Here is a 17,900-nt window from a genome sequence, read left to right as displayed (position 1 = left end):
GAAATTCAACAGGGGCAGATATCAAGTTTTACAACTAGGAAAAAGGAAGCAAGATTACAGTTACAAGAACCTCATTCAACAATAATATAAGCAGAATGGCTTTTGGAATGGTTGGAGGTCAGAAGCTGAATATGAGCCAACAATGTGATGTGGCTGAGAACTCGGGAGGGAGGGAGATATAAAAGAATTCTTGGCATTTTAAATATTGTCGTTGAGAGCTACAGACTTCAACAAAAAAAATTAAAAACATGCATTGCAGAAAAATAGCTTGAGGATTCTGAGGATACCAGTTTGTTCTCCAATTAGATGCATGTTGTACTATTGCAACCAGGATGGCTGTGATTGATTGTACATTATGTATAATCAAACATTACATAAATATGACTGGCCCTTGCCACTGCTGGAACATTACACTTAATCATATGATGCCTTGAGTCCAAAGTACATTGTTGTCAGGCCTTGTTTTTAGAAAATAAGCTCAGGTTAGACAGGAAGTGAGTTACGTTCAAGGTGCTTTTGATTAATGTGCAGTGCTTTTGTATTGTTTTAACTGCTGTTTGAATGCTTCAAAAATTATTTTGTTTACAGTTATTCGTACATTATGCACCCTGAAGTGCAATTTTTATGCTCTATTTTGATGGGAGTCTTCTTGGAAAAGGTTACCATGAAAGTCAACATATATACATCTTAATAAAGATCAGCCTAAATTGAATAATACTTAAATGATAATGACTTACAGTATCTTGGGGAGGCAACCTACTTGTACTACCATTTCCAGATGGTCTGATCCCTGGCTATGCTGGCTAGGGCTAATGGGAGTCATAGTCTAAAACATCCAGGTTTTGCCAAGTTGCCTACATCTTATTCCAGCCTTCCCCAGCCTCCTGCCCTTCAGATGCTCTGCACTCTATTTCCCAGCATTATTTTCCATTGATCATGTTAGCTGGGGTTGATGGAAGTAGAAGCCCAAAGCATCTGGAAGGCACCAAGCTTGAGGAGGCTGCCTTACTCATACATGTTCAGCCAGTTTCATAACATGTGACAGTGTGTATGTATACATGCCTGCATGCATTAGAGTGAGAACCTTTCCCCCACACCTTGCCCAAGTTAACTACATTTTTTAGAAGTGATCAAAGCTGCACAGGAGCCGGGGCTCCTCCAGATCCAGCACTGGCACTCATGATATAGAATGTAGACCTAATCTCCCACCTCAAACTTCCCTCTTTGCTCAGCTACAACTCACATAGTAGCTGGCATGACATGAATTTCCCCAGCTAAAGTATGTTACTGTATTCTGTTGTAATGCCAATTAATTTGGGGTAGCTTAGTCTTGAATGGACAATTAACACTCACCAGCTCTACTGCTCCTGGGAGAGATGAAAATGGCAAAAATTGGCTTGTTGGTATGTATCCATGCAGTCCAATGTAATTTTAGATTACAGGTTACAGAGACTGTCATGAGCACCCGCACTTCCAACATTTCTCACTACACTACTGACTCAGACATACCGCAGGACTAAACTTGAAGAGCATTCTTTTAATTATAGCAGGGAGCAGGACCTGATCATTTCTCAATATCCATTGTCTGCATTTGTTCTCTCCCTGACTGCAATGCAGCTGTTTGCAGAGAAAAAAGTTCAACCACCAGAATCACTGAGAAGGGCTTTAATGATTGGATGCATGAACAGATGAGGAAACCGAGTGAAGCCAAAATCCCAGCTGGACTGCCCTTTTCAAGAACTGCCACCATGGGGGACTCTTTGATTCTGTCCATTCCTGCTGTCAGGCTCATGGAGAGCAGTTCTCCTTCAGGAAGTTCTTGTAAATCTTCCTGAGCCGTTTAATGTCCTTCTCTGCTGGCTGCTGCCAGTCATACCACTCATACCATGCTGACTTGCTCTGCAGAGCTGGAGATGGAGGAGTCTTGGAGACAGCTGGATGCTGGTTACTGTAATCCTCATTTTGGAAACTGGTGAAGGGGATGAGGAAGGATAAAAGGCCTGAGAAAGGAGACAGGGGAGGAAAGAGTTGAGCTTGTTCTTGTCACCCAAAAGACAGAAAATCATCCAGTATCTTTCCATGACTGGGCAAATTCGGATTGCAAATGTGTAATATGGGGAGGGTTAAGTGCTGTGCAGAAAAGTACAAGCTGAATGATCAGGAAAGGTTATGATGTTTGAGGCTATTTGCTTAGAAAAAAGGCAAATAAGAGGGGAACATGATAAAGGTGTGCAAGATGATGGATGGTGTAGAGAAAGTGGACAGGGAAAGGTTTCCTCCTTTCCCTTTGTACGTGACTCTAGGTCATCCCATGAAGCTATGCAAGACAGATTTAAAGAAAGGTATTCTCCAAACATCACACAATTAAACTATGGAATTTGCTACCACAAGATGCACTGATGGCTACAAAGGTAGGTGACTTTAAAAAGGGATCAGACAAATCCATTAAGGATGAGGCTATCAGTGGCATGAAATAATGGTGCCTACATATTAGCTTCATTGCTGGATATAGAACACCTCTCAGTACCAGCTGCTGTGGAATAGAGAGTACTATTATATTAATATTTTGCTTGTGAACCTCCCTCTGGCCCATCTGGATGGCCACTATGGGGATGCTGGATTAGAAGGGCCTTCTGTCTGGAACAGGTTTTTTTTTTTCCAATTACATTTCTATCCTGCCTTTTTTTCCTCTTGCAAGGAATTCAAGGCAGCTTACATGTTTTATTTTCACAGCAACCCTATGAGGTAAATTAGATGAAAAGTTCGTGGGTTTCACGGCTGTGATGGGATGAGGAACCTGGGTCTCTCGAGTCCCAGCCCAACACTCTTAACTACTAAGCCACACTGATCTTACGTTCTTCAGCACTTCATGGCTTCTGTGCAACTCTGCTCCCTCCTTGCTACTTACCATGCTCTCGGGCTTGCTCAATGGCTTTGGTCAATTGCTTATACTTCTTCATACAGATACCTGCGAGGAGGAGGAGGAAAATGTTTCAAAGTATAATAGAGACTCCTGTGGTAAGTAGAACTTGCTCACAGGAAGTAGTATTCAAAATGAGACTCTACCTTTGGATTTTATATGCAGGATTTTGGATATACCCAAAAACAGATTCTCTTGTGCACATCTTCTCATTTGTTGTTGTTTTTGGAAGCCCTATTCAAGGTATCCCATTTTTATAGGCTCATAGCTCCCCATTTAGACTAGACCCTCTAGGAAAGTTCCCCAGGCACCTATATTGAGATCCTGAAACCCACAAGTTAGAAACTATTCTATTCACAAGAACTTTCTATAAGCTGTTATTATAAATAGCTCACAGCCCAAAGCAACTGTTTCTAAAATAGTTATTGTTAAGGTACCTTGAATATTTAAGTAGAAATGCAGAATATACATGACAAAAGAAACAAATGTGCTTCCTAACCATGACTTTCAGCCTGCTAAATGACACACAGTAGAACCCAGGAAGCCACTTTGTACCAGGCCAAACTATTTGCTGAACTGTCCTAGGACAGGCTTCTCGGACAGGCAGCGTGTGCTCCAGGGCCTCAGACAGAGAAAGGTCTCCCACATCACGTTCTACACGAGCCTTTAAACTGAAGATACTGGCAGCTAAGCTTGGTGCTTTCTGCATGCAAGGCATGTCCTCTCCCACTGAGCTGCTGTCCTCCTCCTGACGCTTGAACAGAACTCAGCCAGCATGACCACCCATGAGCAGGGCTGTGTGCGCAGCCAACTGCACCTCTGACTTGCAGACTGCACTCTGGCAACCACTCAAGAAATATAAAAGTCAGCAAAAACGGCTCAATAATGTAAAAAATAGTGAGAAGGGAACAAGAACCAAGATGCCTAACAAGCCAATCTATCCTGACAGTGTTCGGAGATGGGATCAAGCTTCTGAAGGAGCGCTTACATCCTTATATGCCCAGCCGCCCCCTGAGATCGGCGGGAGAGGCCCTTCTCCGGGAACCCTCCGTGGAAGAAGTTCGGAGGGTGGTTACTTGGAGGAGGGCTTTCTCAGCGGTGGCGCCTAAGTTATGGAATGCGCTCCCCAGAGAGGTCCGCCTGGCACCGTCGTTATTTGTTTTTCGGCGCCAGGCGAAGACCTTTTTATTTAAGCAGTATTTTAAATGTTAATATGATTGAATTTTATTTGGCCAGGGCGGCTTGTTTTATATTGTATGTTTTATATTATATATTTGTATTTTATTGTATATATTTTAAAATGTTATTTTAATTTTTTGTTGTAAGCTGCCCCGAGGCTTCGGCGAATGGGACGGCATAAAAATGTTTTAATAAATAAATAAATAAATACATACATACATACATCAGTGTGGAGCTGAGTCCAGATGCAGTGAACACTAGAATTTCTTTGCCACTCAAAAGGTGCTCAAAATTGTTTAGGGGAAAATGCAAAATTCAGGCAGAATGCAGGCTTCTGCTCACCACTCACATAAACATGTTTCATTATCAGCATATTCTCAAAAGAGTCATACACTGTTCTCTTCTAATGAATGTGCTGAGTAAAAGTATTCTTCATGGACGCCTACCGAACAGGTTTTTCTCAGCCTTCCATAGGCCAAGGTCCCACACTGTCCAATCAGTTGGTCTCAGCACTTCTTACAAGCAACTCGCTCATGAGGACTTTTCCATTGCTGTCATCCACTTTAGTCCATGGCAGCTGCTCCGACAGTAGCAGAGTCCAAGGGTTCCTTGGGCCCAAGAGGGTCGGATTAATGGTGGTTCCAATGTTGGACTTCAACCAGGGAGAACCAGTTTCACAACTTGCACTAATTCACCGATCATACTGGGTACCTTGGCCCACTGTCTTAGCCTAACCTACTTCACTGGATGCTTGTGAGAACTGTTTATGCCACAACACTGAGCTCTATGGAGGAACGGTGGGATGTAAATGTAACAGGAAGGGGAGCGTGGCTAACGGCTGCTGCTGTACCAAGGATCTGTCTAACTTTCCCTCCCTTTAACGTACTCTAAATCTTACACGATCACAACATTTTGTGGTAGATAATTTAATTAAGTAGGGATCATGTGAAAGAGTTTATTCTTTTGCTTGTCTTAAATCTACTATCAACTTAAATTTAGATCTTTTTACTAGCGCAACTTCCAGCATTTTGTTAGAAGAGGAAGAACATATTTCTATTTGCTCTCCTCACACCAATGTAGAATTTATAATCCATTCTCTGCCAATGATAGGGATATGCATCTGTGCTCTCCTGATGTTTTGAAAATGACAGCCCCCATCATTCCCAGCTAGGATGCTCCCAGTATCTGAAATAGTTCTCCTCCTTTTTGAAGTCCCTGCTGCAAAAGGGATGTGATAGAGGCTCACAGACTACGCATGGTATGGACAAAGTGGATAGAATGGAAGAAATACGCCCTAATACTAGAACTAGGGCCATCCCATGAAGATGACTGGTGGGAGAGTCAAGACAAATAAAGCACATACTTAGACTGTGGAATTCATTACAAGATATAGTCAGGGCCATTTAAAAAGGGGATTAGATAGATCTGTGGAGGGTAAGGCTATCGTGACAAAGCTGTGATGGCTATAAAGGCATTATGCCTCTATGTATTTATTTATTTATTTAACACATTTGTATGCCATATTTTATGACAATTGTCTCAGAACGGCTCACAGCGAATAAAACCAATCAATGAAACAGTACAATAAAATGACATATAACCAATAACATAAATCAAAGTGACTGTTATTAAAATTACTATATCTTTTAAAATAACGTTTAAATAAAAAGGTTGTAACCTGGCGCCGAAAAGAATATAGGCCCAGTGCCAGGCCAACTGCTAGAAACATGTCCTGCTTGTGGGTACCATACTTACATCTGGTCAGCCACTGCAAGAACAGAATGCTGGACTAGATGTGCTTTTGGTTTGATCCCACATGATTCTTATGTTCTTGCCAGGGCTTGGGCTATGCGGTCACAGCTCACTTGCCCTTCCACCTCTGCACTCCCACTGCCCTGCTGAGAAATCACCAACTTCTCTTTTCTACCACTATTTTCTTCATTTAACATTGGCCCTGATACTTTTTGCCCAGAGGTCTTACAGTTACATTCTCAGCCATGGCTGGTGCACACTTGGAGGAGAGCACTGAAATGGTACTTGTTCAGGTCTGCTTTTCTTTCACTTACCAGATGCAGACCCCACTCCCATCCCCATGTAGGCTTACAGAAGCATTCAGCAATGTTCCCAAAAGGCTCCATGAATTCTCCCTAGATTTACAGTCCAGGAAGCATGGTCTGTGCGTTCCCCATTCCTACAAGAGCTTTGGCCACACATATAACAGGATTTCCCAAACTTGGGCCCCAGATTTTGGGCAACAATCCCCTCCCCTGATTATGCAATGTGTAGTCTGAATCTGGGGACCCAAGGTTGGGCAACAGTGTAAACTTTGAAGTACAAAAATTATGCCAAGCTGGCCTTCACCTGGGGCAGGTTTTGCACTAAGGCTTGTGTATTGTGAGTGAAGGGGAAAGAACACTGCATGAAATGCCACTGAAGCTACAATTGTAAATCAGAGAAACAGGCCTAGAGGTATTTCGCTTTATTGCAAACCCAGCAACGTCAAAAGAGAGATGCCCTATGGGGTGAGGAGAAAAACCTTGGGCCTGGAGGCCATGTCCAACCCACTGGGATTACTCAGATTACTATACTCCCTTCCCCTACGTGGGTCATGGATTCTACACTTTGGTGGACTCCCCACTCCCCATTTTTATGGTTGAAAAGCCTCTCATAAATTTATCACTGGAAGTAAACACTTCAAGCTAAATTATGCAGGTACACTTTGGGTTTTGTTCCAACCCCTTCTGTCTTCAGCCTCACCCATCATTGGAATGTATCCCCAAGAGTATCCCTGAAAGGGAATTTGGCCATCAGGCTGAAGGAGGTTCAACCCCCCTGAGATGTACGGAACAGTGGCACTAAAGGACAATACACAGCTTACCTGTGCGTGTTGGATGGTAGATGATGCCTGAATGGGGGCAGACAAACTGTTCCAGAAGTTGCACATTCTGTAGGATCAAAGAAAATATCAGATTTTATATCTTGCAAGTCAGAAAAGGAATCAAAGACACTAGTACTATCATGGATAGTCTCATCCTGTGTTATTGGAAATATTCTAGGTCAACATGTCAAAGAACAAGTTCTTTGCAGTGGCACCAAAGCTTGGACTTTCCCTACTAAGGAATCTTGCCCCGTTTCTTCCTCCTAACTGTTCCTTTTGTTCTGTCTAATATATTTACTAATTAGTTTTTGAGCAACAGTTTCAACATTTGTGTATGCTTCAGTAACTTTATCCATTTTGGAGACTATCAGCAGAAATGCAGGAGGATTCTCCAATAAAGATATCAAAGAACATTTGTTGTTCTTACCCTATAATCCAAGAAGAGGTGTTGGTCTCTGCAGATTGGGCAGGGATTCCCACACACACGTGTCCCTCTCTGCCAGAACAAAAAAATGGGTGAATGTCAGTCTGTCAATTGAACATCACTAAAAGAGAAACCTGAAGAAGATCTGCCCAGATACCGAAGGCCATGCTGAAACTGTAGCAGAAGAGGGAGTTGCCATTAATCACCAGCATTAAAAGTTCCAGATGTTTCCCTAGGCTTCCCCCCCACCTAAAAAAAGCCTGAAAACCCCAAAAGGCAGCAAAAAACTAAAAAGTCTTGCCCACAATGCAGAACCTACCTCATATGAGCATGACCTCCCTTGATCTAACATCTGATAGTCTCACTTAACCAGAGAATTTCATAACAGTTATCTACAACATGGCATCCTTCAGATGTGCTGGACTTCAACTCCCAGCAATCCCAGTCAATGAGGTCACTGGCCTTTCTCATAGTGCCAGATTCTTTAATCCTGTCAATAGTAAACCAACTATATGTATATAGAGTTGCACAAATCACCAAGGAATGTCAACACCTTTAAAGTATGAAATTCAGTTCCTGTGTAGTTTCAACTAAAGGCTCTGAACAAAGCCTATAGGTAGAGCAACACCACTGGTCCATCTGGCCCAGCAGCTATCAGTAGCTTTTCAAAGCCTTAGGCAGAGTACTTGCCTGACCCTGTTGCTCAGGAATCTTTGCTCTGTGAGATCAGGCATCCAGCCTGGCATGTCCCCTATGCAAAGTACATCTGCTATGATTTAAGGACAGACCTTCCATCAACTGAAAGGGCCAAGATATCTGCATCCTGCCAAGGTGCCCCACTCCCCTCTCCTGTACCTTCTTTTTCCTACATAAATTGAACTAGAAGATAACAGGTTGTTCAAAGCAGGAATTAAAAATTTGAAAAGCATTGTTACAGTGTCTTGACTTTTTTGAAATATAGACCTGTATTCCCCAGCCTGATATCCTCCAGATGTTTGAACAACAACTCCCAGCATTCCTGACCAGCTGTATGAACTGGGGCTATGAGAGCTGAAGGCGGGGGGGGGGGGGAGTTTGGAGAAGTCTGAAGTAGATTAAGGGAGAAACTGTACTGGAGTGAAAGGGGAGATGAGGGGAGACTAGAGAGAAGTACAATCTATGCAAGTTTGATTTGTACTGTTGAGAAAATAATTTGATGGACATTCTGGCTGGGCAAGGATGGAAAGCTTTCAAATTACTGCAAAGCTCAGTTCTCCCAGCTCCCATAATATACAAGAAAAAACATTTACTCACAATGCAAGTTCTTCTGGTCTTTTGTGGTGGAATCTGGCCCTTGTGATTACGCCTGTAGCCAAACCAAACAGGATTGCTGCCATATCTTTCTATGTATTCTAAAGCGGTAGAATAGAAAAGGAAAATATAGCCAATTATTCACAGTAGTCTGCAAAATTGCAACATATCAGAAGGCTTCCAAGCCCTGGCCCACCTGCTCTGTTACAACTAAAGTTGTTTTCACATGAAGCAACAGGCTTTCTACCTCATGAAAGAACAGGCTAATAAGGAATAGCAGTTTAAGTCATATGGCCATCCTATCAACTCTTCCTCAGAAGCAAGCCTACTGAACTCAGTTGGATTTATTTCTGCACAGACAGCCTTGAGACTATAAGGGGTTAGCAGAAATGTCTGGATGATTTCCAGTAGATCAGAAAGGATTTCTGCCTCCTAATTATTCGGTAAGCACAACTATATGATTATGCTTCCCATCTTAAATTGGACTGCTGCAATGAAGAAAGCTTGCTCCCAGGAGCATTCCACTGTGTGAAAGGACTGTGAACTCCATTCAGTTCTAGCACTGAAAACAAATTCCTATGATGTGCTCAGAGGCACTCAGCTCTTTAATTGTAAGTCTTTTCCGCCTGGCTCTCCTTGGTGGATTTTCACATTCTAATATTTATTTATTATTTATTAAAACATTTTTATGCCGCCCCATTCGCCGAAGCCTCGGGGCGGCTTACATCACTAAGTTATAAAAAAAAAACCAGTGTGGTACAGTGGTTAAGAATGAGGGACCGGGACTCAGGAGATCTACCTTCTAGTCCCCATTAAGTCACAGTGTTCACTGAATGACTTAAGCCCAGACACAGATGCTCGGCCCACCCTACCTCACAGGGTTGTTGTTGTGAGGATAAGACTGAGAGGATGAGAATGATATAAATCATCTTAAGTTCCTTGCAAGGAAAAGGGGTGGGATATAATTATAATAAACACAAAATAGATCCAATAAGACTGTAATCTGGTTTAATCAGTAGGGATGGGTAAAATGACTTGTGTTAGATCACTCTGGACTCTGATTTAACACAAAAATGGAGCGTTCTTTTGAAGACTAGAAACCCATCCGGTGTCTAAATAAACGCCTTGCCCTTCGGTGCATTCCTGCACTGAGGTTAAGTCTCCATGTGTCTAACAGGATTTTCTCCCACACAGTCATGCACAGGATTACATTCCCCATCTTTAAAGCCATGTCCCGCCCTGCCCCTAGTTCTTATTCTATCCCTGTCTGTGACCTTCGCTCCACCGACATGAAACCCTTTCCCCAGTTATCCCAGTTTCTTGCTCCCTTTCTCCCTGCTGCCCCCTCACATCTTGAACTCCTCAAAACACTTGAACTCCTTGAAAACAGTCCTCAAACCTAACTCTGCTGCAAAGATTTGAGTATAGCTGCTTAGTTCTTACTTTCCATGGAATCAGAGCCCATGCGCATGCAAGTGCGTGGGCTCATTTTTTCCTCATACTGCCCTTGCTTCACCCTTGTCTTTTCTCATTGTTTCCTTCGCTGTTTAAATTTAGACAGTAAGCTCTTGCAAGACCAAAGGGCCCACCCCTCTAGCTCTCTCTTTTGCGTGTGGGTGACTTTGTAAAGTACTAGGTGCATGGCAGCACAATATAAGCACATTACTGAATGGCACACTAGCAGTCCAGAGCGAGTGCAGTCTGTGGTGCAGGAAGTTAACACAGTCTTCAAAATGTCCAGCCCATCAAGCTCTGAAGTTAGACTTTTCAGAGCACAGTTCAAAACCACCCTAATTCAAAAGCAACCACACATGGACAGCTATTTAAAACAGATGGGGCACAAACAAGATGCCACCCTGAGAAGGTCCTGTTTCCAGTGGTCACCAATCTAACCGATTTCATAGATGGATCAGTGAGTAGAGTCTCCTGTGATGATGTTTGGACCTAGGCAGGGTGATATGGGAATAAACAGTCTTTTGCTGTGCTAACTGCTCTTTATTTGAACATCTAAATGCTCATATAAGAAAATGAGTTACATTGACTAAAACCAATTGCTCACCTAACATTTTCATGACTAGCTAAACTCTCCCAGAGAGTCCTCAGGCTATGAGGCAGCATACAATGTATTAAATAAATAAATAGCCAGCCAGCCAGCCAGCCAGCCACATAAAAAGCCAGCTCTTTGCGAATGGGGCAGCATAAAAATGTTCTAAATAAATAAATATTCACAGTAGCTAGAGCTGTCTGCCCCACCCCCTCAAGATTTTTTTGTACCACAACCCTGACTACCAAAATGGCACCATTTTGTACCATTTCTGACTACAGGTCACATTCACTGGGGCTGATGGTTGCCCAAATATCTGGGGGGCACAAGGTTCGAGAAAGCTGAATTGGGGCACATGATACAGAGTAACTTTTCTCAAGCTAAGCAGAACTATGCTGGGAAAGGGCCTGGATAAAAGTTTTTCCAGGAGCAATATATATGTTGTCTTCAGTTCCATGAAAGACAAAATGTGCTTATAACAAATAAAGCTGATGGTCATGGATTGGAAGAAAAGACAGGCACATTTCTATTATAGACTTAGTCCTGTTCATCCATCAGAGCCAGTCCCTCATGCTCCCATCCCCACAGCCATTACTTCATTATAGAGATAATACAAGACATACAAGTCTGTGGCAATTGCTTCCAATAAATTACAGACTTGCAAGGAGTATTAGGAGATTCCTGTGTTGCTTACCCAGGAATGACAGGCTGAGTGGAGTGCGTGAATTACTAGGGTGTTGCTTTTTCTTTTAACTAGCAACTCAGGAACACTGTGTTCCTTGGCTGGTTCTTGACACTGGATTCCAGAATCACTCGATAGCTTATGGATTAAACAAATCATGAGCAATTATTGGGTTAAGTTTGGCTTGTTTAACGCCCAAATGTTGATGCTGACATGTCATCAGGAATGAGGGTATTTCTGGGTTGTAGGAGCAGAAATGATGAGTGTGCATCTGCATGCTGCTTGCCCTCCACTTCTTGGGCTAAGTGACTCAGGAATGCTCAGCGTTACATGCAACCCAACTCTATCAATACGAATAAAGTCACTCAAGAACTTACTGAAATAAAAAAGAAGAAATCTGAGAGATGCCTTGTCTTCACAAAAACCAAAGAGGCCTTTACAGAAAAGTAGTAAATTGAATCTACTTTCTATAGGTAGGAACAGCCCATGGCTTGATAAAGAAAATCCTTCAAGCAAAGTTATGGGGCTGTGCACAGCTGGACACATTGTGTTCATCCCACCAGAGGGGCTGCACCTCAGGAAACGCTCCTGCAAACACACACACATGTGCGTACAATGCTACCTTTCTTCCAAGGCACTTAAGGCAGCATACATGAGTCCTAGGCTGAGAGTATGGACATAAGTTTGTCCAGGCGGTTAACTGGGGATTTAAATTTGGGTATCTCCACTCTTAGTCCAGCACTACAGCGAGGACAGGGCACCAGTATCCAGTCTATCTAAATTATAGGGTAATTCAAGCAAGTCTGGGGGGGGGGGGGTAGAGTGATTTCTGGCTTAAGCTGTATTATCTACAATGCACATGAATAGAAAATATCCTTGGCAGTATGGATTTCACTACAGTTTACGCTCTGTCTACTATAACACTCTACTCCTGACATTTACTTCACACATATAAACAACTTTCTTTATGTGCCCTGGGTACCTTCACTCTTCAAGTATTCCCACGGCTTTTCTTTAAAACGTGATTCTGTTTCGAAAGCAGCTGGCTTTGGGGGTTCATCTTGGCTGGCCTCAGTGCTGTAAATACGGAATGGCGATATCCCAGTCTTCAGGCTGGAAGTGCTGTATACATTCTAAAAGAGACCAGGCAAAGCAGGGCATTTATTAGAAGTAGGCAGCAGGAAACAAGCAGAGTTGATTTCGTATTTAATTCTTACATTTATGTGTCGCTTTTTTTCCAAGGCAGCATGGATGATCCTCCTGTAGGTTAGGTTGTGAGTCAGTGATTTGCCCGAAGTCCCCCAGTGAGTTTCATGGCTGAGCAGTCCAGCTCTTGCACGAACCAGTCCATTCTAACTACTACACTACACTGGCTGCCAGGCCTAGTAAACTACAACAGGTTTGAAATATTAACTTTCTCAACTAAGTATTTCAAAATTAAAGGCACTCTCTACAATTTCCATTGTCCTTTCTGCACACTAAATGGTAAGAAAAATGCTGTTCATTCATCCTTAGAAGGGCCCCCAAAATAAGGATCAATCACATTTTCACTTAACCTGTTTTACTTGCAGCCCAGTACATACACAATTCTGCCATCCCTTCCTTAACCAGGGTTTAAAATAATGGAGGTGGGCTTGCATGTTTCCCAACCTTCCACTTCTATCCTTTTGTCAGCATTAAGTGCTACAGCATTAAATTTACACCAACACAGGCCATAGTCTAGCTTGTTTACAAATCCTGGTTGATATTGGTGCAGACAACACTACACTGTTCACAACTCAGACAAGGAAAGAAGGAGTATTGCTCAGGGGAGAAGGATGCCTGTTACTAGTCTTTTAACTATAGTTAAGAAACAGGCAAGAACTGTGCTGGGCTTATATACTTTGAAGCTATTATTGTTATTTCGGACAGTCAGGTTTACAAGCAACACCTGATCCCATAAACAGATGGACACACCCGGGTTCATCAGTTTTGGTGGTATTACTACACAATTCTACAATGTATACTCAGACATAATTCCCATGGATGTCTATGAAACTTACTCCCAGGAAAGTGGACATATTGCAATCTTAGGCATACACCTAAATCTACATAGATATGGACTGCAAACAGGATTTCTTAACACACACACACACACACACACACACACAGAGCAAACAGCATGGTGTAGCTCATATAGTGTAATCGTCTCAGTACTTAACTTGAACTTAGGAGATCTGGGTTCTAATCTCCACACAGCCATGAAGCTCACTAGGTGTTTCTGGGACAGTTGCTGATATTTGGACTAACCTACCTCACAGGGTTGTTCTTATAATAAAATGGAGCACTGCCATTTGGTTCCTTGCAAGAGGAAGAAAGGCAGGTTATAAATGTAATAAATCATAGTACCTGTTTCAGCAATGAAAATCAACCACCACATTCTGCTTTGCTTATGTTACACAGAGCACTTACCACTGACTACGCTGGCAAATGTAGGCCAAAACATCTGGAAAGGTACAGGTTGGTCATCCATCCAGATGCTGGCTCTGTGCAACCAATACTGTAAGAGCTTCCCCTAGAATCAGATGGCCTATGGCATTCTGCATTCAGGATCCCTGCAGCCGTCCTGAATGAAGGACTCAGCCGTCCCAAAAACTAGAGCTTTGTAGAGAAGGCAATCTCTAAGCATTTGTGCTTTTCCTGAAATACTTGGCCCGCAAATGCAGTCTCGAGCACACTTACTAGGGAGTAAGTCTGATTAAGAACAGCGGGTCTAGAGTAAACATCTCAAGGACTGTACTGTTACTTTGCTATGTAAAGTTTGGGAACATGCTTTGGCTACTAAGTAGATTGGTATTTTACTGTTCAGCTTACTCTTGAAGTAATAGTGAACAGTTCAAAATTTTCAGAAGCATTTTGAGTCGGTAGTTTGGTAAAATCACTCTGTTCATTCTCAAGGGATACTGAAAGGATGGAGGGAAAGAACTAGTAGTCAACAGGGACAATGGAGGGAAATGTGAAAGAGAACTGCAGGCAGGGTTCAAAATATAAATGCCTCCATGTGAAATTTGAGCAGTAACCGATACAAGATGCAATTCTAGCCACCAGTCCCTGCTACCACTGAGAAGAACATCCATCGACTGTCCCTTTGCGTTACTGAGGAAAGTAGTCTTCCTCTTTTGTGTGTTGTAGATCTTGTGTAAATGTTGGGCACTCTAATATATTTGGCTTTATATACGAACACTGCAAAAACATTCCTCATCATATCAGATACCTGCTGCACTTTTGCTAGTTTTCATCTACTATTCTCATCAGTCCTAATATAAGCAGCATTAAGGGTTCATCACTGTAGGCCAAAACACCAGCACAGCCACAAGTTGCTGTCCCCTGCTATAAAAGATGTGAAAGGATTAGGTCCAATTCCCTAGTGAAGGCTGGAGGTATTTGTTGAACCAAGCTAATGTGAACATCAAGTAATGACAGTGATTATGCTAATATCCTCACATCAATTATTATTAGCAAAAGGATGCAGAGCAGTTACTGTACTTCATGTTGGAATATGGAGAAGGAACATGTGGGAAATGATACTTATGAACAGAATTACTAGTCATTAAAATATAAAAAGGGATAAGTGGCTCAATAAGAGTTGCAATAGGGATTCTCCAGAGAAATTGGTCAACATTTCTCTAATACTGGAATCATTAAATGCTGCACACAAATCTGTGATGCCACCACATCTAGGGCACTATTATAAGGGAGCAAAAAATGATGCATGGCATTGAACACATGAACAGTGAAAGATTTCTCCATCTCTCCCAATACTAGAACCCAGAATCTTCTCATGAAGCTTAAGGTTTAGAGATTCAGGCCAGATTATTTTTTTTAATAAAAAAACAAACCTTCTCTAAAAGCATGTGTGAAACTATGGAACTTGCTGTCACATGATATAGGAATGACCATCAATTTGGATGGTTTTAAAAGGGGGTTAGATAAATTAATTGATGATAAGGCTATCAGTGGGTAGTACTCATGATAGCTATATACTATTTTCTAACCAGATTTTGTATGCCTCTGTAATCCAGTTACTAGGAAGCACTTGTGGTTGCTATCACTCTCACGTCCTACTATAGGTTTTCTGCCTTAATAGAATGCAGACCTTGACAGGCCTTTAAAAGGTATGAAACTGGATCAAATTAAAGTCCCATTACACCCCTTCCAAGTGGCCAATTATTAAGAAGTTAGGCTAGGATGATGAAAAGCATCTGAATTTGAAAATACAATTCCCCATCCCAGTCTAGAAAGATTAATTCTAGACTCAGTGATTTTACTTTTAAGCAAGCATACCCAGAACTATATTACTATCATCATTATAACATACTATCAATGAATATATCATGGTGTTGACCAAATGCTCCATGTCCTGGTGTGTGTATGCCCATAATACACAACAGAGGAAGGTTTTCTTTGAAAAGATTTATTCTGGAGAATAATCTGCTGATGATGAATTATTCCAGATAATACACCTGAGCAGTCCTCAGTTGGTCCTTCTATACATTGATCATTAGAGGATTACATGCAACGCCGGTTTCGGCAAGGGGCGGCATAGAAATGTTGTTGTTGTTGTTGTTATTATTATTATTATATTTCCAATAGGTCACAGAGGTAAAAAATTACAATGGTGCTTTCCCAGTTACCTAGCAAAGCATAAAGAAAATGCTCTGAAGGAGGGGAGGAAGATTGGATGATATTCCAGAAAAGAGGAGGGTGGGGTGGGTTGATTTGAATTGCCCTTGGTTTGAGTTGTTGTTATCTGTCAAGTGCCAACTAGTTCTCTCTGGAATGGCAACTAGTTAACTACATTTTAAGCATGCACACATGCTGATTTCTAGAAAAGAGTGTTTTTCTCTGGCTCAGCAATGTATTGATCTTTTCATGATTTTCCCCATGAAAGTTATACCCATGCATTATATACATTAATACTAGATCAATGCATTAGATTTTTTATGCCACTTTTTCTTACGATGAACACAAAGTGGCTTACATCATTCACCTCCTGCTCTCAATCTTATTCCCCACAACAACAACTCTGTGAGGTAGGTCAAGAGTTTGTGACTGGCCAAAAGTCACCTGAGTCCCAGTTCTGCCCTGTTAACCGCTACACCATACTGGCTCTCAGACTGTAAACTCCTCAAGGCAAAGACCTGTATTCCATGAAGTAGCTAATAGCTAATGTAGGCAGAATTTGAAACCATCCTTTCCAGGGACCCTCAGTTCAGAATCTATCGATTTCAGTTAAACAGCTACTTTCATAAACAGATTCTGCAGGTAAATTAAATAATCTCGGTTGATTAGCATGATAAGATAAATACAGTCAATATGCTTTCCCACCATAAAAGGGCATTCGTACTCATTTAACATACAACTGTACCACGTACAGCATCTCTGCAGGGAAAGATAACCCTTCTTTTGCAGTGAGAGAAAAACATCACGACAAATAGTAACATGCACACCAACTAAGTCGGCAATTCACTTTGCACGTGATTACTTAACAGTAAGCTCCATAAATCTCAGTGGAAGTTACTTCCGAGTAAATAAAAGACCGTCTTGTAAGTATTATGACGTAAGGCGAAGCGGAATCCTTAGCCAAATTACAGTAAGACATAATCTTGTCTATGAACATCTGTAACCTCAAGAAGTGAAACTAACATTTCGCCGCGCATTAAACTCTCTCCTCGATCAAATTCAATCCGCTGCTCACCTGGACCCAGAAAGGCCTCTTAAACACCGCGCGGACCACTGAACGGCCCACGCTCCTGCTCAACAGCATGGCACAACTGGCGGCTGCCATCTTGCGGCACGGATAGCCTTACGCATGCGCATATCTCAACTTTCCCCATCTCCTTGAAAGTGTATCATGTTTCTCCTTACCCTGAATTCAAACACTACCTTGACTTGTTTTTACTTATTTTATTCATATTCAATTAATCACTCGAATAGTAATTACAAATCTATGGAAAACATAACTTAGATCAATTTGCGTCAGGTTTTTTTTTTTAATGAAACAAGAAGCTCGCGCAAGCGCAGAGTGCTTCTTAAAATAAATACTGCGACACAGCCGCTGAGTGCGGGGGGGGGGGACGGACAGACAGACAGACAGACAGACAGACAGACAGACACACACACACACACACACACACACACGAGTGTCTTTATTGCGCATGTACACAAGGATTGCTAATATGTTAAGAATCGACGGCGATGCCTAAAGTATACGCATGCTCAGTTCGGGAAGCCATTTTTGCACTCTCATTCGCCCTCCTCACGAAAACTAGGGCGGAGGCCGCGCGCGTGCACATCTCGAGACGCCAACGGTTGGCGCATGCGTGTTCATGAATAGCTAACTGCGTCACAAACGTTTTAGGTACTAAATGTTATTTTTGTTGAAACTACTTAACTGAATTTTAAGATATAATTTAAATCATATTACTTGTTTTAAATTTTGAG

General features: G+C 42.0%; 1 protein-coding gene across 1 annotated transcript; it reads right to left on the bottom strand.

Moving 5' to 3' along the window:
* Positions 1–1,650: 1,650 nt before the first annotated feature.
* MRPS18B (mitochondrial ribosomal protein S18B) lies at positions 1,651–17,272 on the bottom strand. The gene is made up of 7 exons (XM_044422475.1): positions 17,155–17,272; positions 12,400–12,550; positions 8,695–8,792; positions 7,405–7,473; positions 6,978–7,044; positions 2,909–2,968; positions 1,651–2,000 (listed from the first exon to the last, which is right to left on the bottom strand). Exons 1-7 carry the CDS (start codon positions 17,242–17,244, stop codon positions 1,789–1,791), a joined length of 747 nt encoding a protein of 248 aa, XP_044278410.1. The 5' UTR covers positions 17,245–17,272; the 3' UTR covers positions 1,651–1,788.
* Between the last annotated feature and the right edge of the window lie 628 nt (positions 17,273–17,900).

This window comes from Varanus komodoensis, unplaced genomic scaffold (genome assembly GCF_004798865.1).
Source record: "Varanus komodoensis strain SLA01 unplaced genomic scaffold, ASM479886v1 scaffold128, whole genome shotgun sequence".
NCBI classification, from domain to species: Eukaryota; Metazoa; Chordata; class Lepidosauria; order Squamata; family Varanidae; genus Varanus; species Varanus komodoensis.
The sequence above is the reverse complement of the archived record's forward strand: the minus strand, read 5'-3'. Positions and strand labels throughout refer to the sequence as shown.

Excerpts from the sequence above, each read along its gene's own strand:
- MRPS18B (XM_044422475.1), bottom strand. The coding sequence starts at position 17,244 with ATGGCAGCCGCCAGTTGTGCCATGCTGTTGAGCAGGAGCGTGGGCCGT. Across the intron at positions 7,474-8,694 it reads AGACCAGAAGAACTTGCATT|AGAGGGACACGTGTGTGTGG; the intron begins GTGAGTAAATGT and ends TTGTTCTGGCAG. Across the intron at positions 7,045-7,404 it reads ACCTCTTCTTGGATTATAGG|AATGTGCAACTTCTGGAACA; the intron begins GTAAGAACAACA and ends TTGATCCTACAG.